Genomic DNA, 26,239 nt, shown 5'->3' on the forward strand with positions numbered 1-26,239 from the left:
TTGTGTGTAGATGAGGCAGAAAGTCAGATCTGCAGCCTGGGAATTGTTCAAAATTTTTGTGATGCCATATGGCAGCAGGGTCTACCATTAGACAACACATTATGCTCCCAATTTATGGTCCTTTATTATTATTATTATTATTATATTTTTGCCCCCAGGCCCTGATGTGGGTCATTGACCTGTACCTTGGGGGGCTAATCCCCCCCCCACCCAAAAAAAAACCCTGCAGATAGGGAATTTTTTTCCTTAGCCAGTCAATCAATTAGGAGAAACGTTTACAGGGTTGCTATCACCTCTCCTGATCAATCTAAAGAGGGTTGTCCTGCATGAGGCAAATAAAAGATGGCATTTAAAGATTCAAAAATGTTATGAAATAACACACTACAGGTATAAAAATTTTAAATTAATGAAGCTGGAACATGATTTTGTTTCATGCTTCATTAATTTAAACTTGATCAGCACAATCAAGGAGTAACAAAAAATTATACACATTTTGCTTGAGATATTACTGAACAGTAGATTTTGCATGACTAGGCATTATCATATAGTATTGTTTTCAATACCTTTAAAAAAGATAAATAATTTAGGTCAGTCAACAGAACAAGTCTCTTGAAGATCGATTTCTTCACGAATCAATTCTGCTAGACATTCAAGTCCCTGCAAAAAATAAAGAAAATAGATGTTTACTCCATTGTAGAAAATGAGAATTACTTTAGTCACATACTTCACTGATATAACCAAACACACAAGTCACATGAAGTTAAAATTTTCATCATACAAATTCAAACAATTTGTAAAAGTCAAATTATTTTAATATTATTATTATTAAAAAAAATAGAATGCAACTTTTTAAATATTGTACAATCAAATAAAAATAAATAAGTGTTACTAAACCAGGGAAGTTTAAAATGACTTTCAATGTCGTAACATTCTGGTAATAGTGATGATGATTAGTTGCCAACAGTTGGAAAAGTTATCTACACAGAAAACTGTTAGGGTTAACTTCTTAGGTGTAAGAGTCTTAACTCTTGGAATAGCATGGTAATTCTGTATGCAGATATTTATTACTGTGGTACATAAAGCTAAACAACAATTACTGATGGCAACCTTGGGAAGTAGGTAAGTCAGTTTTGCAATGAGAACTACCATATACCTGAAAACAGTTAGAGTTTTAATGATCAAATTTTTATGCAAAAAGTTGGGGATCGAAGTACCTGTGTATACATATACAGTAGTACCTTCGAGAGGCTAAAATTCATGCATTTCTGTGGGACATTTACAGTGAACAATAGCTACCCAGTACATGCTCACGGTAGGCTAACCTTACCAGTAAGCTCCTTTATCATGGCCTTGCTTACCATACCCCTAGATTCTTTCTTTATGTTGCTACAAAAGAACCAAACCTCATTCACTGTATACTGTAAACATTTTAAATCTACATTTACCCAATACAACTGAAGATTTATGGATTTTTTTTTTCATTTGCATTTGTCATTTGTCAAGTTAGACTTGTCATTGTAGCCACAGGATGTTCCACATCCTCCTTGCCCTCTTGCTACCAGGCCGAGCTGTGAGGTGTTAGGGTTATCTTTCAACTTGTAATTCCTGGTAGATATAGGTTACATGCACACAGAATCCTACATACATATTGTGCAAATCAAGTACTGTAGAATAAATAATCATCATAAGGTCAAAAACATGAAAAATGTGTGTGTGTGTGTGTGTGTGTATAGCATTGCTAAGGAGTCGGCAGAGGTAGTGTCCCAGCTTGGCTGTGTTGCTATGGTGAGTGCTGAGGCCAAACAGCCAGCAACTATGCATACCGTATGGCGGTTGTGTTAAAACTTTCATTTAAGTTTTCCCTAACGGTTTTAGCTGCATTTTTTCATCTACATTGTATTAATATGTTGTTTGAAGTAACACAATTGTTAAATAACATAAGAAAGGTGGGTGGTATGGTTTATGAATGCTGGGAAAAGAGGTACAGGGAGTTGAGAGTTTGCTTCAGCTTTTTGACTTACCATGTAGGCTGTTACTTTACATCTATGATAATATTCCTTACATCTTTTTATATTTTTATTTGTTTTTCAGTATTTTAAATTTGTTTTGTATTTTTAAGAGTAACACAAGACCCATCACTAGCCACATCCCCCTAGCCCTTTCCCTACCACTCCAGGCCATGTTGTGAGCTATGGTACATTTACCTTTAAGCTTGTAATTTTGGGTAGATAAGACATAATTTTCTTTTTATTATGTTACATGACCACACAATCTTAGATAGAGAATGTTAAAAAAAAGGTCATACAAAACACAAAAGGGACGAAACTTTCTTCGTGTGCCAAGAGTTCTCATTGAGCAGGGATCTCAGCTATTCTGAGCTGTCTCTCGTGAGTAATGAAAAGATTGACAAATTTCGCCGTCTAGCAGTCAAATGGCAATACAGTATTTTTGGTTTTAGATTGACAAATTTCGTCGTCCAGCAGTCAAATGGCAATACAGTGACCCCTCGGTTAACGAACTCAATCCGTTCCCGAAGGTCGTTCGTTAACCGAAAAGTTCGTTAACCGAAACCATTGTTTCAATGGGTTTTTGGGTAATTGGTTCCAGCTCACCGAAAATTTCCTAAATTCAACAAAAATGGTAGAAAAGTTCACTTACTTTGAGGTGTGTATGTAGAAGGCTCCTGGATGATGATGATGATGATGGGAATTACAATGGGGGTGGAGGAGAAGGAAGAAGAGAAGGCATTGGGGTGGAAGAGAAGTCACCCCATGGCACCATTTCACCCATAAAATTTTAGTTCTCTTGGTGTATTTCAAGATTATTTTCTTTAAATCAACACTGTACTGCATTATATATTGTCAATATGTAAAATATATTTCAAAATGACCAATAATTTGCTTGGAAACACAGAAAAAAGCGTTTAGTTGAAGAGAGTCTCAAGCAAGATGTTACCTCCAGTGAAAACAGAGAGACTAACGCCTGTTTGCTGTGTTAAGAGGCTGGATGCTGCGCTTTAAACTAGTCACTTTACCTTCAATTATGTTCAATAATTGTTAAAATGACTAAAAAATTGAATATTAAACTTTTAAAATTATTGAATAGTATAAACTTCTTGATATTTACTAAAATAGTTAGGAATTTAAGCCCTAGAACCGATTAATGTATTGGTGGACTGATACTAAAGCTGGTTGCCCGGCCAGTGCAAGCGAAAACATGTTGAGGTCGGTTCGTAAGAAATTCGTTAACCGAATTTTTGTTCGTTAACCGAAATGAAGATCCTTATGGAAGGCAGTTCGTTAACCGAAATTTCGTTAACCGAGGCGTTCGTTAAACGAGGGGTCACTGTACAGTATTTTTGGTTTTATTTTATTTATTTATTTTTCATATTTATTAGTACAGTCAGTCCTCACTTGACGTTGGCCCACTTAACGTTGTTTCAGCATTACGTCGCTAAATTTTAGACACCAAAAATTTGTTTAACGTCCCGGTGACTCTGTACAACGTTGTTTTGCGTTGTCACGGACTACTTTTTACTGCGCATCACCCGCTCTTGTCTGGCCGCGCTACACTCTCTCGGCTCAGCGCGCTGCCCTCACTCGTGGAACGTCAGAACGTCCCTAAGCGATGCCAAGCCAGTCCTTGTTACGACTTCACATCATTCGTGTGCTTAAGTGATTTTGCTCTAAAACTGTACTCTAACCAGCTCTTTTTCACCTATGAATATCAGAGACCCTGATACTCATAGTGAAATTGTTGTAAGGATGTGAATTATGGAATTAATTAATTTACCTGAAGGGAACCATCAGACCAGCTTTCTTTGTAGATGTAGTCGGACGCTACTTGGCTTAGGCTCCGCCCACCGGGATTGCCATCCAGAACCTTTGAAATCAATTTAATTCTTGCCTTTGATAGCTCCGTCAGAGCATAGTTTGAAAAGAGAATAGTATTAGGGAATGAAACTGAGTTTGTAGTCTCAGTTTCAAACGTCAGAGTATACAGTAACGTAGTACATTGAAATAGTTGAGTGAGTGGCATTCGTAATTTAGTGTGGGTGGGGAGTGCGGCAGACGTTTTCAAGCGTCAGTCAAGCGCCCAAACTCCCTCCACCCACAGGTATGTCCATTTCTCCGTATTATAACTCGCCATTTTAAGTGATTTTGACCGAGTTAATAGTTTGAATATGCAAGTGATACAATAACGTAACTGATGTGGTTTAAGTGAAGTATTTTTACGCCCTTTACGTCCTTTTGAAACGTTGATATTCATTTCAACCACGTGAGTCAAGCGTCCAAACTCCCTCTACCCACAGGTTCCTGTAGGCGTCGTAGGCCACGAGTTTTAGCTTGGGGATGCCCTACACTAGTTTGGGAGATGGATGAAGGCCGGTAAACTCGGGTAACTTCGTGAACCCGAGCGTCAGGAACCCACCACCACCTATAGGGCCCAGAGAACTGGCCAGCCTTCACCTGACGTGTTCACTGCCCACGTAGTGATATAAGAACATCAGGCCAAGTAAACTACTGCCAGCCCCCATCATTGTTGGATGAGTCCATGACTCAGTAGAGCTATTTGGTGGCTGTGTTATTCCTCCGAGGACACCTGTAGGCGTCCACCGGAATTGTCGGAGTGGGTGCCAAGGTGCCACGTGGTGGGAAGACTACCATGGTTGGTGCTGTTTGAGTATTATGTCTGGTGCTGTTTGAACAGTCAAGCGTGGTAACAGGCGTCATTGCCACGGGTACTAATGGTGCTTTAAGATGCTGAGAGAGATTTTATGTGTGTCCTTGTACATATACACCCAGTCATGGTGTAGTGGGAACTGTACCTAATGCAACAGTGCAAAATAAGTTAAACCAGGAAGTTGACCCTGTAGTTGAGTTCCTATAATTGTTCATGGAATCTAACGTCATTTAATAACCATTTTATACGTTCAATAAACCATTTTATGTTTTTAATAAACCATTTTATTTGTATGTTGGGACTATTATTCACCTGCAGTTGTTCACCGTTATTCCTTCCTATTGCTTGATACCATAATTACATATACCCATGTGCCCTAACCCTCGAGTCACGCTACCACAGGTCAGAGGTTGAAGTAACTTGCAATGAAATAACCATAAAAAGAAACCTATTAGAAGAAATTAAATATTAAAATAATAAAAATAAAAGGTGTAAGATTACGCTCTTACAGGGGGACCAGAATCAACGCAATGAGCCTTTGAGCCTTATGGTTATCCAGCATAAGGCCAGATCACTGTTTGACGACATGAAGGAAACCGAGGGTGAAGGATCGAAGGAAGAGACCTTTACGGCCAGCCAAGGATGGTTTCGACGATTTAAGTGCAGCTATAACTTCCACAACATCAGGATGACTGGTGAAGCTGCTAGTTCAGATACGGTTGCTGCCGAGACATTCCCGCCTGAATTCAAGCAGATTATCCAGGAAGGAGGCTACTCATCGAAGCAAGTCTTCAATGTGGATGAGACTGATCTCCTTTGGAAGAGGATGCCTAAGAGGACCTATATCTCCAAGGAGGAGAAAAGAGCACCAGATCTTAAAGTGGCAAAAGACCGCTTGACGCTGCTGGCGACTTCAAGCTGAAGCCTATCCTGAATTTTCAAGCTGCCACTCACGGGCCCTGAAAGGTTATTCTAAGGATCAGCTTCCTGTGATCTACAAGGCAAATAAGAAGGCAGGGATAACTGGCGCCATATTTAGCCAATGGTTGAACATGTACGCAGTCCCTGCAATGAAGGAATACTGTACCAAGGAGAACCTTGACTTCAAAATTCTTCTGATCCTTAACAATGCTCCAGCTCATCCTCCCAATCTCGACGACTTGCATGACAGTGTAAAAGTTGTATTCCTGCCTCCCAACACGACAGCACTGATGCAGCCTATGGACCAAGGCATCATAACCGCATTCAAGGCGTATTATTTACACGGTACCATGGCCCAGCTGCTCAAGACTACAGACGGAGAAAATAAACGTACGATCCGAGAATACTGGGGCGGCTTCAACATTCTTCAGGCAATTGACAACATTGGCAAGGCATGGGAAGAGATTTCAGAAAGTTGCCTGAATGGTGTGTGGTGTAAATTGTGGCCCGAGTGCGTCAACACTCGGGCTTGGCTAGACAAGCAGGCTTTGATGAGCTGGAATCAGAGAATATTGAGGATGTCCTGGCAACCCATACAGAAGAGCTCACCAACAAAGATCTGCAACTGTTAACAGAACACAGTCCGGTTGAAGACGACGACGATGACGACGACGACGACGAAGAAGAAACCTCAGAAACCTCAGCGAACGCTAACTTCCAAGAGGATGGCAGAAGCGTTCAACATGATCCAGCAAGGAAAGCAAATCCTTACAGATGACGACACAAATAGAGAATGTAACTTAAAGGCTCAATGCAGCCTTGATAACAGTCTTGGTTGTTACACTGAGATGTATAAGGAAAAAAGAAGAGTAGCACCAAGCAGTCAACACTGGATTCATTTTTTCGTCGCGGGACGGCAGAAGCAGCATCTTCACAACAGCCGACAGATGAGGAGGAGCACACAACAGCCGAGGTGGAGCAAACAACAACGGAGAAGGAGCAAACATCAACGGAGGAGGAGCAAACAGCGATGGAGGAACAGAAGAGGAAGAGGAGGAGGAGGAGGAGGAGGCAGCGCAGAGTCTCAGTGAGTCACCACCCTCCTCCTCTCCCGCCATACTCCTCCCCTCCCGCCATCCGCCTCCTCCGCTTCACAGCCCACCACACACTCGCTCTACCACCTCCGCCCATCTGTGAGTACTAATACAAACTTAGTACAGGTTGTACCTCTCTAGTCCGGCATTCTGTGGTCCGGAAACTCCCGTGGTCCGGAACGATTTTAGTTTGTCCAATAGGTAGATAGGCAGCTTTTTATCTGAATTATTATTATTATTACAGGAGTATTAAATTTTTGCCCCTCAGGCCCCAATGTGGGTCAGTGACCTATGCCCGGGTGGGCTAATCCCCATAAAAAAAAAAAAAAAGCCGCGGGAAATTAAGGTTTTGTTTACATCCGGCAGTTCGGCTGCTCTCTCTCTGCTTGTCTATACAGTGAGGTACAGTGAGGTTTCTGCTATAACGCGTGTTTTGACAACGCGAATTTGCTCGAACGCGATTTATGAATTGAGGAACGATATTTGTAAAACGCGAACTCGTTTGCTCTAACGCGATTCCACTCGAACGGTTGTTGTGGCTTCAGTTCACGTTCGACATCACATGTTCAATTGAGTTATGTGTTTTGTTTGTGAACAATTGCAGAAATAATGTATGTAATATTTATGTATACAGTATACCTATATATTATAAGTAAATTGTAAAATTTTACATAAAAGAGAAAATCAAATTACATAGCGTTTTAATCTCTACATCACACACAGTGTTTACAGTTCACGTTCGACATCACATATTCAATTGATTTATGTGTTTTGTTTGTGAAGAATTGCAGAAATAATTTATGTAATATTTATGTATACAGTAAACCACTCACAAGGTCCTACAGTACCACTAATTATTTTATACTGAAACTTACGTTTGGGAAGCTGGATTAAAATGAAGATTACCGGTATATTAAAATAATAAAAATGTATTATAAACCAGTCTAACATACCGTAATAAACACAGCTGCTATTATCACCACCCCCCCATTTGCCAGTGACAAGAAAGGGAAAGTGACCTTGACTGTGACCGCCTGTGGCTATTTTTAGCCGTCCTTGTGTTCGGAGGTGGTCAGTAATGCATATCTGTATATTTACTGATCATAATACCTATCTCTTATAAATAATTCATTTAAAATTAATTTTTTTGCAAAGAATATTCAGTAAATGACTGCATTAATTCTTGAAACTACCTACAGTGGTAAATTTAGGATATAAATAATGAACAGAAGTCACGTCATGGATTCGGAGTTTGGTCCTTAGCGATCACCATAAATGTAGCCTCCCTTTTTCGCGAAACACGTATATAAATTAAAGAAAATAGTTGCAGTATATTTAATGTATTACAGTATATTTTATATAAATAAATAAACAAATAAATTCAAATTCCCTTATCATCCTGTGTCATATACAGAAATACTTGAGTCCCTGAGCGAGTACACAAAAAGAAAACAGAGGACTAAGACATCCTGAAGTGGTGGAGAACGGACATCTCTACTGGGGGACTCAAACGTTTCTCATGTTTTGTGGGCGCTCTAGCATAATATGAATAATATGTAAATTACAATTTACTTATACAGGTATATATATATATATATATATATATATATATATATATATATATATATATATATATATATATATATATATATATATATATATATATATATATATATATATATATATATATATATATATATATATATATATATATATATATATATATATATATATATATATATATATATATATATATATGTAAATTGTAAAAATTTAAATAAAAGAGAAAAACTAAATACGTAGCGTTTAAAGTGTTAAAGTGTACTGTACAGTGTTGTGGCTTGGCTCAATGTTTACAGTTCACGTTCGACATCACTTGTTCAATTGATTTATGTGTTTTGTTTGTGAAGAAATACCTGTACAGTATATGTAAATTGTAAAATTTTAAATAAGAGAGAAAAACAAAATAAGTAGCGTTTAAAGTGTACTGTACATTGTGGCTTGGTGCGGGGTTATGCAGTGTTTACAGTTCACGTTCGACATCACATGTTCAATTGATTTATGTGTTTTGTTTGTGAAGAATTGCAGAAATAATTTATGTAATATTTATGTATACAGTATACCTGTACAGTATATGTAAAATGTAAAATTTTAAATAAGAGAAAAACAAAATACATAGCGTTTTAGACCCGCGCGCTCTGTTTACTCCACACTTTGTTTGAAACACGTGAAGCTTTTAAGTGTCCTCAGTGAATTCTGATTACTGTTTCTCCAATTTTGTGACTATGGAAAAGAAGAATATCTCTGGGAAGCGTTCTGGTGATCGCATTTCCGGTGGTGATCGTAAAAGAAAGGCTATAACACTTGAAGAAAAGCTTGATGTTTCATGACTCCTCAACATCACCCTTCTCCCCCATCAAGTTATTATTCATATTTTCTCAAGGTAAAGTGTAACATTTACTGTATGATTTCATTATTAGATATGAATGTAACATTTATTTAGACTGTGCTATCCTTTGTGTTCGGCTAACTACGAATTTTTTTTTCGATTTGGAGTAATCTGCACCTAACCCTATTTTCTCCATAAGCCCTGTTATTTCTATTACACGAATTTCTATAACACGATGTTTTACAAGAACACTACTATCGCGTTATAGCAGAACTATCTGTACAGAGTACAACATTTAACCCTTCAATATATATGAGCAGTAAATAAGTGTTACTTTCATATTCTTATGTAGAGTAATGACGATATATTTTCACATAGTGTGCACTTACATACGAGCAGTCTCACTTTTTTTTTTACCATTAATGGTTAGCTACTTATGTTGTTCCATTTATTAACATTAAATAACATTACAGGTACTTCAAACAACCATATTCATTTTTTACATTAATTTTACTACAGCTAAACTCAGGGTCTTATTTTCTTCAGTTTTATATGTAGAACCAATCAGTTACTGGTTTCGTAAGCTTTAACATAAACAATGCCGGCAGCCGTCTCGTCTCCTCTAATATTCCACGTATTATTAATAAGTTGTATTGTTAATTTTGCACACACGTACATTAATTCAATAAAAACAAATTCAGAAACATTAATTAAAATATATATGAACAGTAAATAAGTGTTGCTTTCATATTCTTATGTAAAGTAATGACGATATGTTTTCACGTGTGTGCATGCGCACTTACATATGCGATCTCTCTTTTTCTTTACCATTATCGTTAGCTACTTCTATTGTTCCATTTATTAACATTAAATAACATTACTTAAAACAACCATATTAATTTTACTACAGCTACAACCAAGGTCTTATTTTCTTCAGTTTTATATGTAGAACCAGTCAGTCACTGGTTTTGTAATCAACGAAAACAATGCTGTGTCATTTCCTCGTGTGTTTTAATATTCTACGTATTATTAATGAATTGTATTGCTCATTTTGCACACATAAACATTAATTCAATAAAAAAGACATTCAGTAATAAACAATAATGAATCTTTTGTACATAAGAGAAATGACGCTGTTTACACGATTATGCACGTCGTCTGCACGTTGGCGGGCCGTTCAAACCCGTCGAAATTCAAGTTTCCGCCGTCAAAATTTTTATTTATTTATTTTTTGTGTTCCAATAAAATACGTTAAAAATTAAAAACTCACGAAATTTGAGAAGCTACTATACGACATTTAACCCTTCAATATGTCTTCAAAGAGACCATGATGCAGAGAAAGTGGTGCTAGTGCTTCCAGCCATAAGCACAAGTCACTATCTATCCAGGAAAAGGGTAAATTTCCATGGTCCGGCACCGGTCAGGTCCCGAGGTTGCCGGACTAGAGAGGTACAACCTGTAGTTGAAAATGCATGCACTATTTTCCATGGAAATAGCAATAATTTTCTGTATATGTAATGTATTTCATGGAGCAAAGGGAGGCTCACAAACGCAACTCCCAGATTTTATCTATTTCTTAAGGGGAAAATTGATCCGCTTAACGTTGTTTTGTATAATGTCGCATTTTCAGGAACGTAACCCCGACGTTAAGCGAGGACTTACAGTACTGCACTGTATATATTATTTTATCTTATTCCTCATAGGAGTTGGTAACTGGGAGAATTCAATTTCAGAGTTGATAACACTGGTCATAGCATCAGCTGTTATGGTGGTGGTGGTCATGGGCAATACAGGTTGGTGTGAATCCGGTGTCTTGCTACACATTATGTCTAGGAGTATGCCTAATATTTCTCAAAGGCTAGGGTCGCATTATACAAGAGATATGAAAAAAATCTGGCATTTTTATAAAAAAAATAGGGGTCGAACTATATGAGATTGGTTTATACACAAGTACAGTCTCCTCCTCAAATTACGACAACCCGGACATACAACCGCCATGGTGGTATAAAATATTTTTCACATTACGTATTTTCGAGTCCCACCGTTTGGTCGTAATGTGACCCCGTACGACAGCTTGGGCTGGGCCGCCTCGTGGTGTACAGCATCCACGCAGTAGCCCACTCAGTTGTTGTTTGGCCATCGTTGTTGTTGTTAGTGATCGCGCTGTGTACTGACAAAATTTTCGTTTGTAATTCCCTTTAAAATGGCTGGCAAGCATAAAAGTGAGAGTTTTCGTGGTGCTGAGAAGACAAAGAGACAGTCAATTACTTTTGAGATGAAAATGAAAATAATAATGCAATATGAAAATGGAAAAACGGTAACAACCATTTCACGCGACCTAGGCTTCTCTCACTCGACGATATCAACAATTTTGAAGTACAAGGCACGAATTCGTGAGGTAGTGAAAGGATCAGCACCTATAAAGGGAAAAATAATAACGAAAAAAAGACAAGGTCCTCTTCATGAGATGGAGAAATTAGTTGTGATGTGGATGGTAGATCAGCTGCAAAAGCATGTACCCTTAAGCCTTCTAACCATACAGGCAAAGGCAAGAAGCCTTTTCGGAAGTTTGAAAGAGCAGGCAGGAGATGAGTGCGACCAAAACTTCACAGCAAGTCATGGGTGGTTCCAAAGGTTTAAGAAACGTTACAGTTTGCACAGCATAAAGGTGAGTGGAGAGGCAGCAAGTGCTGATGTGGGTGCTGCTGAAGCTTTTAAGGAGGAGCTAGATCGTGTCATCGTGGAAGGAAATTATTTGCCTGAGCAAATATTTAATGTGATGAAACTGGCTTATTCTGGAAGCGCATGCCAGAACGGACATACATCCACAAAGAGGCAAAAAACATGCCGGGATTCAGGGCATTCAAAGACCGAATCACACTTCTGTTGGGGGGGAATGTAGCTGGTTTCAAGGTAAAACCCTTCATGATATACCATTCAGAGAACCCAAGGGCTTTTAAAAATGTCAGCAAGCACACAGCCAGTGTTTCATCGCAGAAATAAGAAAGCATGGATGACCCTAACACTGTTTGAGGATTGGTTCCTGAGTTGTTTCATTCCACGAGCCAAGGAGTATTGTCTGCAACAAGGGGTTGCCTTCAAGATTTTATTATTTTTAGATAATGCTCCGGGACACCCACCACACCTGGAAGGTAGTCTACCTTCCACCTAACACTATCTCTATCATCCAACCCATGGATCAAGGTGCTATTGCTGCTTTTAAAGCGTATTATGTTCATACGACCTTCACTAAGGCTATTGCTGCCACTGAAGGTGAGAAAACACTCGGAAAGTTTCGGAAGGACTACAACATTTTGCAATGTACAGAGAACATAGCTGCAGCATGGGATGAGGTTACAGGTCAGTGCATTAATGGAATATGGAAGAAGGTCCTGAAAAGATATGTGAACAGTTTCAAAGGATTTAATGAAGATGAAGCTGGAGTTAGAAATTGATAATGAAGATGTTGAGCAGTTGGTGGAAAGTGTAGCATAAGAGCTCAGTAACGAGGATCTTATTGAACTGGAGGCCCAGAAATTTGCAGAACAAGAAGAGAGACAAAATGTAAAAGAAGTACCTGCACCCCCCAAAAAGTTTTCAGTGAAACAAATGGCAGAGGCATTTGCTACTATGAATAAGGGGATGCAGATATTTGAATAAATGGATCAAAATGTTGAGCATTTTGCAAAAGTTGAGAGAATGATCCAAGATGCACTTGCTTGCTACAGGGAGATTTACAATGAAAAGAAAAGTAAAACTGTGCAGTCTAAATTGGACATTTTTTAAGAAGTCCCCCACTGCTGTCTCCTCACGCCCCATTACCATCAACAAGCAAGTATGTTAGCCTGTCTGAAGAAAGCAAACTTGATGACCCACCCAGCCCTGTCTCCTCCTCTGCTTCATCCAATTAATGTAGTCTCCATGCTTAATTAAAAAATTATTGAAGCCCTGTGTGCATTCAGCTGACTACATTAAAGGTAAGTGCACAGTAACACTTTATTAATTTTTCATTATTGATTACTTTTACTGTACTGTATTTCATTTTAGAATTTCTATGTATTATTTTCGCCTTTTCGACTTACGACCTGGTCGTCGGGACGGAACCCTGTTGTAAGTCGAGGAGAGACTGTATATAACATAACCATTAAATAATATTTACTGCTACTCTTTACAATAAAACCACAATAAACACAAAAAAAGAACTACAATTCTTTTGCCAAATATGTTAACTCTTACTTTTTTTCCTGATGCAACCAAGAAGTCATGCATACACTGGCATCTGAGACATAACAATGCCAATAAAATATATAAAAAAGTAATTTTGAAAATTCATAAAAAAAATTATGTAAACTTACCCTGTCCATCATTTCTGGTGTTACAACTGAAAAGGCAGCTCTCATGTAGTTGCAAGGTAAAGATGGATCACACATGAAGGCTTTGCCTGGGACGAGGATAACATTCTTCTGTAGAGCTCGCTCCATAATCATATCCCACGTGTCTGGTACTTTTGGCACCTGAAATCCACACATAGACTGACTCAACATTCTAAAGAATATTGCTGAACTATATTTATCAATATACCACAAGACCCTCCATTCTGGTAAACACTCACTCTGTAATCCCTCGTGCACCTTCAGATATTTTCTCACATGTATACTTAAGCCCTTTCAATACCACCTATCAAACTTACTTCCTTTACCATGCTATTCACTTTTCAATCTCTACATCTGATTCTCTGAAAATCTACCTCATCTCCTGTCACTACAGGCCATTATATCATTCTAGTTTTACAGACCAATTGCTTGTCTGAGACGACGGTTCCATGGAGAATCGTATCATCTCATTAGGATAACTCTTTGATTTTTTCTATGCAACAGAGCACAATTTATAATGCTGAAAGCCTTAGTGTATTATCTCTTTATAAGTTGTTAAGTTGTACTGGCATTCCAGTTCACTTAAATTAGGATGCACCCACCACTCTACTGTTACTCCCTATGTTTTATTTGCATACATTTCGGTAGGACAAGAGACAATTAAGTTTTCTCTAACTTATTTAGTTACTTCTTCCTAATTTTATGTATTAAAAAGTGCACTCTCATTTTAATCATTCATGTTTTGCCAAGGTTTGCTCTCATGAGTAGTCCATATACAGTAAAGCCTCCGATAATGATGGTTCGACCAACGACTATTCATATTTAAGATCCTAGTTAATTTAAGACCCAATTCAATTTACGTCATTATTTTAATCGTATTTTCGATGAAAATATAATAAAAATAATATAAAATTACATTTTCATATAAATAATAACTAAATCCCAATATGTATTATAAAAAACAAATACTGTAAAAAACAAAGGAGCGCCTTGCACAAAGAAGCTGCCGGGCTAATGAGTGGTAATGCGCATCGCCAGTAAACAACAGTCGGAGCTTGGTGGTCCCTTTGTTTTAATGCATCTGAACAGGAACAGGAGAAAAACTTTCTCAGGTTTCTTACGACATTTTTGAGTCCCTATTCAACATGAGCAAGAGAGCAAGTGATGGTAGTGCTGGTTCAAAAACTAAAAGAAAGTGTATAAGCTTAGCCGAAAACTTGATGTGTTAAAACGATGTGAAAAAGGTGAGAGGGGTGTGGATATTTCGCATGCTTCGGGGATGGCGGAATCAACAGTGAAAACTATCCGTAAAAATGGAGAAAAAATTAAAGAAAGTGCTCTGTCTACAACTCTGTTAAGTGCAAATAAAGTTTGCCAAAGCAGGACTGGGGGTTATGGATATCATATTCTAAAAGCTATTAAAAACATTGGAAAGTCATGGAAGAAAGTAACAGACGACAACATAAATGGTGTGTGGAGGAAATTGAGGCCGGAATATGTGTAAAAACCTTCAAAGGTTTTGAGGAAACCATGCCAAACATTCAAAGAAATATTGTTGTACTTGCCAAGCACATTGTAGGACTTGAAGAAGTTGATGAAGAAAATGTTCAGGAGCTGCTAAACAGTCACGGAGAAGACCTGACTAACAAAGAACTTATACAACTTGAAAAAGAACAACATGACCTGACCACAAACACACCAACAGAGAACCCTACCTCATCTCACACGTGTATGACTAAGCGTTTGGCAGAAGCATTTGCTCACATGGAGCAAGGTATGAACATATTTTCTGAATTGGATCCATTAACAGAACGAAGTATTAAAATAAACAGGGACGTGAAAAATGCATATGACCTACATAAAGATGTATAATGAGAATAAGAAAGCAACCGTGCAAGGTTCTTTAGAAAATTTTATTATTCGAAGGACTAACTAAACCATCAACTTCAGCTACACCATCTACTTCAGCTGTAGCATCAGCTACAGCTTCAGGAACAACATCAAATTCATAATAATAATAATAATAATAATAATAATAATAATAATAATACTGTAATAATAAAATAATAATAATACAAGATTGAAAAAAAGATCAAAAGTGAGAAACACGACCTGGACCTATGAATTATTATTATTATTGTATTATTATAATTATTATTATCATAATTTTTATTATATTTTCACCCCCCAGGCCCCAATGTGGGTCAGTGACTTGTGCCCGGGTGGGCTAAAAAAAAAAAAAAAAAAAAACTAACCATTCTGAAAACCGAAAAATTCCTAAATCCGAAATGCCTCTGACCCCAAGAATTTCGGATAAAGGATTGTCAACCTGTAACAGCTTCAGCAACAGCTTTGGCAACATTATGGAAAGCTACAGCTTCAGCCAGAGTTGAACCTGATGACTTAGCAACTTTGTCATCCGAGTAGAAACTCACACAACAACATTGGCTGTCCTTATGTTTTCAACTTTACCACCACTGGTGAGTAGCATTTTTGTTTTGAATTCAAAAGCATTAATTAAAACATATGTGAATAGTAATAAGTGTTGCTTTCATATTCTTATGTAGAGTAATGACAATATGTTTTCACATGTGCGCACTTTCATACGTTGGCGTTACAGTCTCACTTTTTTCTTTACCATTAGTGGTTAGCTACTTCTATTGTTACATTAAATAAAATTACTTAAAACATATATATTAATTTTTTTACATTAATTTTACTACAGCTACAACCAAACTTATTTTCTTCAGTTTTATATCTTACAAGAATTTCAGTAATGCAAGTTATATTTTCTTAAGTCAAAGCAGTGACATTTTGTGAGGGAAAAACTAAACTCCTTCATTTATAATCTTTGAGCAAGTTGATCTCCCCTCCTGGGAGAAGGGTCCAGTTGGGGGGAGAGTGGTAAAGGTGACTGCGACCCCCCCACCCCACACACAAAAGGGTTTCTCACTTCACTGTGTCTACTGTTTATTTGTTTTTCATTAATAAGTGCAGATGTTACTGTAATAATCTGTGTTTAATAATACCTGTACCATTAATATATAATACAGTATAGTACGATGTATATGCCTCAGGTAGTACAGGTTGGACCTCTCTAGTCCGGCATTCTGTGGTCCGGAAACTCCCGTGGTCTGGAACGATTTTAGTTTGTCCAATAAGTAGATAGATTTTTTTTTTTTTTTTTTTTACTTATCTGAATTAATATTACAGGAGTATCAAATTTTTTGCCCCTCAGGCCCAATGTGGGTCAGTGACCTATGCCGGATGGGCTAAAGCCCCCTTAAAAAAAAAAAAAAAAAAAAAAAAAAAAAAAAAAAGCGTAAGTGAGTCTCTCTCTCTCTCTCTCTCTCTCTCTCTCTCTCTCTCTCTCTCTCTCTCTCTCTCTCTCTCTCTCTCTCTCTCTCTCTCTCTCTCTCTCTCTCTCTCTCTCTCTCTCTCTCTCTCTCTCTCTCTCTCTCTCTCTCTCTCTCTCTCTCTCTCTCTCTCTCTCTCTCTCTCCCTCTCTCTCTCTCTCTCTCTCTCTCTCTCTCTCTCTCTCTCTCTCTCTCTCTCTCTCTCTCTCTCTCTCTCTCTCTCTCTCTCTCTCTCTCTCTCTCTCTCTCTCTCTCTCTCTCTCTCTCTCTCTCTCTCTCTCTCTCTCTCTCTCTCTCTCTCTCTCTCTCTCTCTCTCTCTCTCTCTCTCTCTCTCTCTCTCTCTCTCTCTCTCTCTCTCTCTCTCTCTCTCTCTCTCTCTCTCTCTCTCTCTCTCTCTCTCTCTCTCTCTCTCTCCTCTCTCTCTCTCTCTCTCTCTCTCTCTCTCTCTCTCTCTCTCTCTCTCTCTCTCTCTCTCTCTCTCTCTCTCTCTCTCTCTCTCTCTCTCTCTCTCTCTCTCTCTCTCTCTCTCTCTCTCTCTCTCTCTCTCTCTCTCTCTCTCTCTCTCTCTCTCTCTCTCTCTCTCTCTCTCTCTCTCTCTCTCTCTCTCTCTCTCTCTCTCTGCTTGTCTATACAGAGTACAACATTTAACCCTTCAATATATATGAGCAGTAAATAAGTGTTGCTTTCATATTCTTATGTAGAGTAATGACGATATGTTTTCACATGTGCGCACTTACATACGCTCAGTCTCACAATTTTTTTCACCATTAATGGTTAGCTACTTATATTCTTCCATTTATTAACATTAAATAACATTACAGGTACTTCAAACAACCATATTATTTTTTTACATTAATTTTACTACAGCTAAAATCAGGGTCGTATTTTCTTCAGTTTTATATGTAGAACCAATCAGTCACTGGTTTCGTAAGCTTTAACATAAATAATGCCGGCAGCCGTCTCGTCTCCTCTGATATTCCACGTATTATTAATAAATTGTATTGTTAATTTTGCACACACATACATTAATTCAATAAAAACAAATTCAGAAACATTAATTAAAATATATATGAACAGTAAATAAGTGTTGCTTTCATATTCTTATGTAAAGTAATGATGATATGTTTTCACGTGTGCGCATGCGCACTTACATACGCGATCTCTCTTTTTCTTTATCATTATCGTTAGCTACTTCTATTGTTCCATTTATTAACATTAAATAACATTACTTAAAACAACCATATTAATTTTACTACAGCTACAACCAAGGTCTTATTTTCTTCAGTTTTATATGTAGAACCAGTCAGTCACTGGCTTTGTAATCAACGAAAACAATGCTGTGTCATTTCCTCGTGTGTTTTAATATTCTAAGTAATATTAATGAATTGTATTGCTCATTTTGCACACAAACATTAATTCAATAAAAAAGACATTCAGTAATAAACAATAATGAATCTTTTGTACATAAGAGAAATGACGCGGGTTACACGATTATGCACGTCGTCTGCACGTTGGCGGGCCATTCAAACCCGTCGAAATTCAAGTTTCCGCCGTCAAAATTTTTATTTATTTATTTTTTTGTGTGCCAATAAAATACGTTAAGAATTAAAAACTCGCGAAATTTGAGAAGCTACTATACGACATTTAACCCTTCAATATGTCTTCAAAGAGACCATGATGCAGAGAAAGTGGTGCTAGTGCTTCCAAGCATAAGCACAAGTCACTATCTATCCAGGAAAAGGGTGAATTTCCATGGTCCGGCACCGGTCAGGTCCCGAGGATGCCGGACTAGAGAGGTACAACCTGTACTTCAAACAACCATATTAATTTTTTTACATTAATTTTACTACAGCTACAATCAGGGTCTTATTTTCTTCAGTTTTATATGTAGAACCAATCAGTCACTGGTTTTGTAAGCTTTAACAAAAACAATGCCGACAGCTGTCTCGTCTCCTCGTGTGTTTTAATATTCCACGTATTATTAATAAATTGTATTGTTAATTTTGCACACACAAACATTAATTCAATAATAACAAATTCAGAAACATTAATTAAAATATATATGAACAGTAAATAAGTGTTGCTTCCATATTCTTATGTAAAGTAATGACGATATGTTTTCACGTGTGCGCACTTACATACGCGATCTCTCTTTTTTTCTTTACCATTAATTAACATTAGCTACTTCTATTGTTCCATTTATTAACATTAAATAACATTACTTAAAACAACCATATTAATTTTACTACAGCTACAACCAGGGTCTTATTTTCTTCAGTTTTATATGTAGAACCAGTCAGTCACTGGTTTTGTAATCAACGAAAACAATGCTGTCTCATTTCCTTGTGTTTTAATATTCTACGTATTATTAATGAATTGTATTGTTCATTTTGCACACAAACATTAATTCAATCAAAAAGACTTTCAGTAATAAACAATAATAAATCTTTTGTACATACGAGAAATGACGCTGTTTACAGGATTGTGCACGTCGTCTGAAAGTTGGTGGGCCGTTGAAACCCGTCGAAATTCGAGTTTCCGCCGTCAAAATTTTTAAATGTGTTGTTTTTTTTGTGTTCAAATAGAAAACGTTGAATTAAAAACTCGTGAAATTTGAGAAGCTACTATACCTCATTTAACCCTTCAATATGTCTTCAAAGAGACCATGAAGCAGAGAAAGTGGTGCTAGTGCTTCCAAGCGTAAGCACAAGTCACTATCTATCCAGGAAAAGGGTGAATTTCCATGGTCTGGCACCGGTCAGGTCCCGAGGTTGCCGGACTGGAGAGGTACAACCTGTATATACAAAATCAATACAATAAGCTTTAATACCCACACATTTCATCCCAAATATTGATGGATAAGTGCTTTACAACCTGTATATACAAAATCAATACAATAAGCTTTAATACCCACACATCCATCCCAAATGATGGATAAGTGCTTTGGAAAAATCCTTAAATGGCAACTGGAGAAGACATAAATCAATCCTGTCCATATGGTAGGAGATACCGACAGCACCCCCACCCTCAACAAGAGATCACTACACATACGTGTATATGTAGTTCATGAAACACAAGTCAACTTGTTGCATGATGGATGACTCATTAATGAGTAATATGGTATAAAATCAAGAGATTTTCAGGGAACTTTTTGAATAATACGTACATACAGTAGGCTCTCGCCAATAACATTTAATAGGTACCTGAAAAACGCCGTTATTAGCGAAAATGTTATTTGTGTGACATTAAAATACAGTAGTACCCCGCTTAACGCGGTCAATTGAACCCACAGGGTACCGTGTTAAGTGAACAACAGAAAATATGGGATTAATTCCAATAGAGACTAGCCGGACCCCCAAACTCTACTTTTTCCGACACAATACCTATGTTCTAGTAAAAATAACATCTTAATTTTATGATGGTACATGCACACAACTAATACTTAAGAGAAATAGAGAAATACAGTCGCCAAGTTAATGTCCATTCAAATAATGGACTCAACTCCCTCCCCCTCTTCTCACACTACACTCCCTGGCTCTTCCCTCTTGAGAAATTTTGGGGGGAAAACCACTAAATTTTAATAAATAATACCTCAAACTAAAGTTAGGATAATATAATTGACATTGCTGGATTTTATTGTAAGACCAGGAATATTTTGAATATAAATGTCATATATTTTGTACAAAAGATAACATATTTACTCAGAGTAAACATTATATCTAAAATTTGTATGTCTAATGCAAAATCTATGATGTTTATATTCAAAATGATCATCAAATTGTAAGAATTCCAGCAATGTAAATTATATTCTGGTCGGGTAATTTGTATGAATTTTATGAGCTAAAACAAATATCTTCAGTTAATAAAAAAAAAATATTCATCACAACACTATCTGTCAATCAAAGTACCCCACCTTGCCTTCCCCCCTCTTCCAACCGTGCGGTCCGTCCCAACCCTCCCCCCCACCCCCCACCAATCCTCCCTTCAAGAGATGTTGGGTGAAAAAACTAAATTTTAACATTTAGTATTAAATAATACCTCAGATTAAAGTTAGGATAATATAATTGACATTGCTGGATTCCTTGTAAGACCAGGAATATTTTGAATATAAATGTCATATATTTTGCACAAAAAATAACATATTTACTCAGAGTAAACATTATATCTGAAATTTGTATGTCTAATGCTAAATCTATGATGTTTATATTCAAAATGATCATCAAATTGTAAGAATTCCAGCAATGTAAATTATATTCTGGCCGGGTAATTTGTATGAATTTTATGAGCTAAAACAGGCAGGCAGGCAGCCAGGCAGGGTGGCGGGTGGGGCAAATCTAAAAATAGCATCTCGAGCTGGACACCCTGCACGTATACGTGGAAAAAACCCGCGTTAAGTGAAAGTTCGGCTCTGGCGAGGCACCGCGTATACGTGAAATCGCGCTAAGCGAAACCGCGTTAAGCGGGGTATTGCTGTGCATGTAAAAAGGGTTTATTGGTGCCGCCGCCCCAAGAATTTCACCCAATTTCCTAACACTTTTTGTTCGCTGAAATAAAAAGAATTGTTATTCAATCATCAAAATAAAGAGTTTGAGTAATATAACACTTGGCTTGGGGGAGTTTTTGAGGTGCTTGGTGTGATGATTGTTCCGTATCTGAGGGCCGCTAAGACTTGCACTGTCTTTCATTCTACAAGCTAACCATTTCACAAGAAAATGCTCTGTTATCACTAACAATCTGTTTCTATCACTTTTATCATTCACAGCTCGCCTCGCATTTCCATCACTACCGAAATATTTCTTAGCCAGCGCAATACTCTTCTTGGTCTCCTCTAAGTTCCTCATAATATTTCACACTGTGGACTCAGGACAGTTCAATTTCCTCACAATGTCAATGTTCCGTGCACCACTTTCAATGAGCTCAACAATCTGTTCTTTATCCTTGACCGAGTAGGCATGCTTCTTGTGGCTTTGTCTCTTAGCTTTGGGGTCTTTTTCTCATTCACTTTAAAAGTTCCCGGGCGTTCAGGCGGCAAATCACTCCCTCCACCACCTCCCCTAACCCCCACAGGCAAAAACGCGGAAGCCATTGTTGATCACCGACCCTAGCAACCACTGGTTATAGAGGCGAAAATCTCACATGTGGGCACAGCGCTGTATTCCACTGAGTGTGTGTGAGAGTGAGAATGAGGCGGAGCGGACAACTATGTCATCAACATGGCGGCAAACAAACGCTATAATTGATGCGCACGGACGCTTCCTGCAAAATCTCCGTTATTCAAGAGAATCCACACGTTATTATAAAAAATGGGTATCTATTGTAACTTACCATTATTGTCGAAAACATTATTGTGGAAGTCGTTGTTGGCGAGAGCCTACTGTATACAGTATTTATGAAAAAATAAAAATAAAAATAAAGATGGACCATCCAACTTCTTGCAATTTATAAATCTATTAGTTTCTAATTTCCATTCATTTTCATTAATGTACTGTATTTTATAAATTTAAAGAAAAGGGCCGTCCCTAGCTATTAATCCCAATACAGCGATACACACCTCCAACATATATTATATTATATATTCTCGTATAATCAGCCACTTCTGGTGTGTTTTATCATTGATAATATAAAATATTAAATACTGTGATATAAAATCTTGATAAAATCACACAAGAAATGGGGAAACAATGGAGCACCTTAGCTTTCGTCTTTATTCAAGACATCTTTCGTCCAACACAGTGTCTCACACAAAAGGCTGTAAACTAGATGTGTGTGTGTGTATGATGTGGTGTTGGGGTATTAGTTAATGAATAATAAACAATATTGTATAGTTAATGACAGTACAGTAGTTTGATGAATAGTAGTGACAATTGTAGTAAGCTACTACTCATCAAACGACTGTCATTGACGATACAATATTGCTTATTTATTAATTAATACCACAACATCACACCCAGACACCCTAACGCCCCCCACACACCCCTATATTGTGTGACATAAATTTATGCGTGGTTAACTACGTGGTGGTGAATTAAAAGATCAGCTGTTGAGGAGCTTAGTGCTTGGCAACACTGGTGCATGTTACCACTCCTTTCCACTTCATCTCTCTAATCACCCATGCCTTTCTGCTTTCTCACTCCACATTTTAAACTCTTTTGTAATGTAATGTTGAAGGGATATAATGTGATAAGTGTAAGTATAAAAAAATACTGTACTGTATTTTATTTTTCATGTTTATTCAAGACATCTTCAGGTCCTCAGACTAACTAATCCCCCACCCTACAATGGGTGACCTGACATTGTATCAGGTCAGTAATATGAGATCACTAATACCCCACCCTACCTCCACCTGACATTGTGTCAGGTCAGGTAAGATACACAAGACCCACTAATCCCCCACAGCTTCAAGGGAGTGGAAAATACCAGTCCTTGCTGTAACACACAGCTTCATTCACGACCATATCATATAGATTTTTAGTTTAGACTCTTGGAAAACTCTCAAGCACACAGAAGAACATTCTGAGGATGTGGGCTAGTGTTTGTCTGTACAAGATGCATAGTTTAGACACTCGGAAAGTTTTTTCCAGTAACCAGAAATATTTCAAGGGATGGGGGATTTTTCTGGATTTGAGAAAGTGATCCGGTGCTTTGCACCAATTGTTCCAGCTAACAGGGATATCACTGTATGATGTATAATAACTAAGCGGGGAGAAAGTTATACTGCAGCACATTTGAACATAGTGACAGTACAAAAAGGGAGTGAATAATTATTTGTGAGTGAGTGAGTGAGTGAGCGAACATGCATGCATGCGTGTGTGTGTGTGTGCGCGCACACATATACAATACAGGTAAAAGAAATAATTGTCCGAAGGGCAGCAAACACAAAGGGAATATACATTTCTTTGTAAACCATAAGTAAAAATGTCCCCCCCCCCCATCAGCAAATGTTTTTTGCGGATTTGGCGATTCGCGGCCATTTTGAGAACCTAACCCCTGCAAAGTTGAAAGGTCTACTGTACTGTATTTACTAACTAATGAACAATGAATAAACAATAGTGTTTCATAAGGACAGTCATTAGGTGAATATTAGTGACGATTGTAGTAGACTGAGTGAGAGATGCAGTGGGTGGGTGGGAGGAAGGAAGTGGGAAGGTATAGGGAGGCAGTGGATATCGTACGGCTCTGCTCTGGCTAAAGCTAATCCATCTCTGCATCACTGAAATTATGATTTAGGTGGTGATAATAGGGGTAGTGGTGACGTTGGGGGTGGTGATGATGATGATGATGTTACCGAACAGCTGATATCTACCCACAAAATTAAGTGAACAACGTTGTATCTGTTCAACATTACGTTACATAGTATTTTAAAATATGGAGTGAGAAAGCAGAAAGGTGAGGGTGATTAAGAGAAGAGGAGTGGAAGGGAGTGGTAACATGCACCAGGTGTTGCCAAGTGCTCCTCATCAGCGTATCTCTAACCCGCCACCACACATGTGCTTTAGTTAACCACACACAATTTATGTCATACAATAAGACCTACACTTAATATAACAGTTTTGTGGTTGTCATGACTGAAGCTTTTATCTTGTTTGCATTCTTAATAATGGTTCTAACAGTCGATGTAGCCAAGTTGAAAGCAGCTCCAACATCCAGTTTCCAACTGCCTCAACACTTGTAATTTTTCATCCAAGGAGATACTTTTCCATGGTACTTTAGATGCACTAGCAGCATTAAAACTTGCAGGCCATTATCCAGACATGATGAGTAAAAGATAAGTCAATAATAAAATAAAAAATCATTGAGTCAAAAAGAATGTGTCCACAGTCTAAGTACAGCAAATTTGTACCGTACTGTAAATAGAGTGTTTGACGCTGATTGGCCAAGTGCTTAAAAACAATGACAGCTGCTCGCTGTGTGTTGCGAGTGTTTGGACTTGTGACTTTTGAGTACTCTTTCGCCCCACCCTTCGAGAGCTCCAAGATGCAGGCAAGAGCACTACAACAAAACAGCGCACTACAGGGCAGCGCTAACCAGGGTATTACTGTATTGCTTAACCATAGCCGAATAGTACTCTGATATGATTTGATAGATGAAGATACAGCTTTGTAGACTTGTTTATTTTTCTTCACCTGCTATAGGCATTCCCCCCCACCCCCTCCTTTAAGTTTTAGCATCTCTAGAGCCACCCCATGCAATAATAGGAAAACAGTAGAGAGCATAGATAGATATAAATATAGTACATATACAATTCGCCAGTGGCACTAACCTTTAGCCAGAGAAACATTCCTCCAGTAGGCACTGCCCATTCACACAGACCTGAAAATGAACAGCTTTTAGGTATTTAAGCCAATCAGTAATAAATTTGCTTTTGTTTTTGTCTAATTCACAGACATGTTCTCTTTCTACATCCATCTTTCAACCTCATTATATCTACATGCAAATGAGATGGAATGTTTGTACTATAAAAGTATAAATGAAAATTGCCAATGACATCTTCACAGGGAACTGTCTCTAAATGACAGGAAGGTTAACCTAAGGCCATCCAGTACTTTTACTGTGCCACAGTTAAAAATTATTGAAAAATATTCATTATTTCTTACTGAACTTCAACAACAATTTTAAATAACAATGTCAGCATAAGTAATGACCAAATCATAATACAGTCTGCAGCATTAACAATCCAAAATTTTATTCAAACCTGTTAAGTGTTTCTGTGCAGCTTCTATCATCGCATCTCTCTGCTTCAGGTAAAAGTCTTGTACTGCTTGTGTGTGCTTGAAGAAACCTTCCTCTCCCCACATTTGGAGTAGCTCACTTACTAATACCTACAACAAAGTATATTTTGTTTATGAGTAATGTCACTCTTAACATCCTGCATGTATTCATAAGTACACAAGCTTTCACACCACCACACCACCAACACCTAACCTGTTTCTCCTAAAGACTTTCAACACGTAAGTTTAACTTGTATTTATTGTGTACACAGGTAGACTGGGTCCATTGCTTCGTTTATCATTGTGACGTCATAAAAATATGGAAACTTAAGTGTTAAGATTAGACTGATTACATAGCTATGATTGTTATGTATATATATATTGGATTAGACATTTATGTGATTCCCTATGTATGATTTAAGTGAAATACTAAAAGGAATTGTATCCAACAGGTTTAACCGAATTATAATGTTCGAGTACTACGAGAAGTCTAAATATCCTTAACCGCTTGACTGGCGGTTACAGTCAAACGTGAATGTCTACTGTGTAGCAGTGCTACCTTGAACCAACGTGCGGGCAGCAGTAACCAAGGTCAAAACTCAACCCACTGGAGGGATGCGCATGAGTGTGTGCGTGCGTGTTCCCAGTGCCACGGATTACAGTGCAACACCTGTAGATTTATAGTGGCGATAATACTTGAACCTTTTGTTATTG

General features: G+C 37.7%; 1 protein-coding gene across 1 annotated transcript in view; it reads right to left on the reverse strand.

Annotated features, from left to right (window-relative positions):
- Positions 1 to 348: 348 nt before the first annotated feature.
- Positions 349 to 26,239, reverse strand: part of LOC121863974 (kynurenine/alpha-aminoadipate aminotransferase, mitochondrial-like) — a 61,313-nt gene continuing 35,422 nt past the window's right edge. The window contains exons 4-7 of the mRNA XM_042362833.1: positions 25,510 to 25,636; positions 25,078 to 25,127; positions 13,443 to 13,601; positions 349 to 657 (exon numbers count right to left, since the gene is read on the reverse strand). Coding sequence (XP_042218767.1) covers positions 589 to 657; positions 13,443 to 13,601; positions 25,078 to 25,127; positions 25,510 to 25,636 — 405 coding nt within the window. The 3' untranslated portion in view covers positions 349 to 588. The remainder of the gene's footprint in view (positions 658 to 13,442; positions 13,602 to 25,077; positions 25,128 to 25,509; positions 25,637 to 26,239) is intronic.

Source organism: Homarus americanus, unplaced genomic scaffold, assembly GCF_018991925.1.
Source record: "Homarus americanus isolate GMGI-L3 unplaced genomic scaffold, GMGI_Hamer_2.0 scaffold3434, whole genome shotgun sequence".
NCBI lineage: Eukaryota > Metazoa > Arthropoda > Malacostraca > Decapoda > Nephropidae > Homarus > Homarus americanus.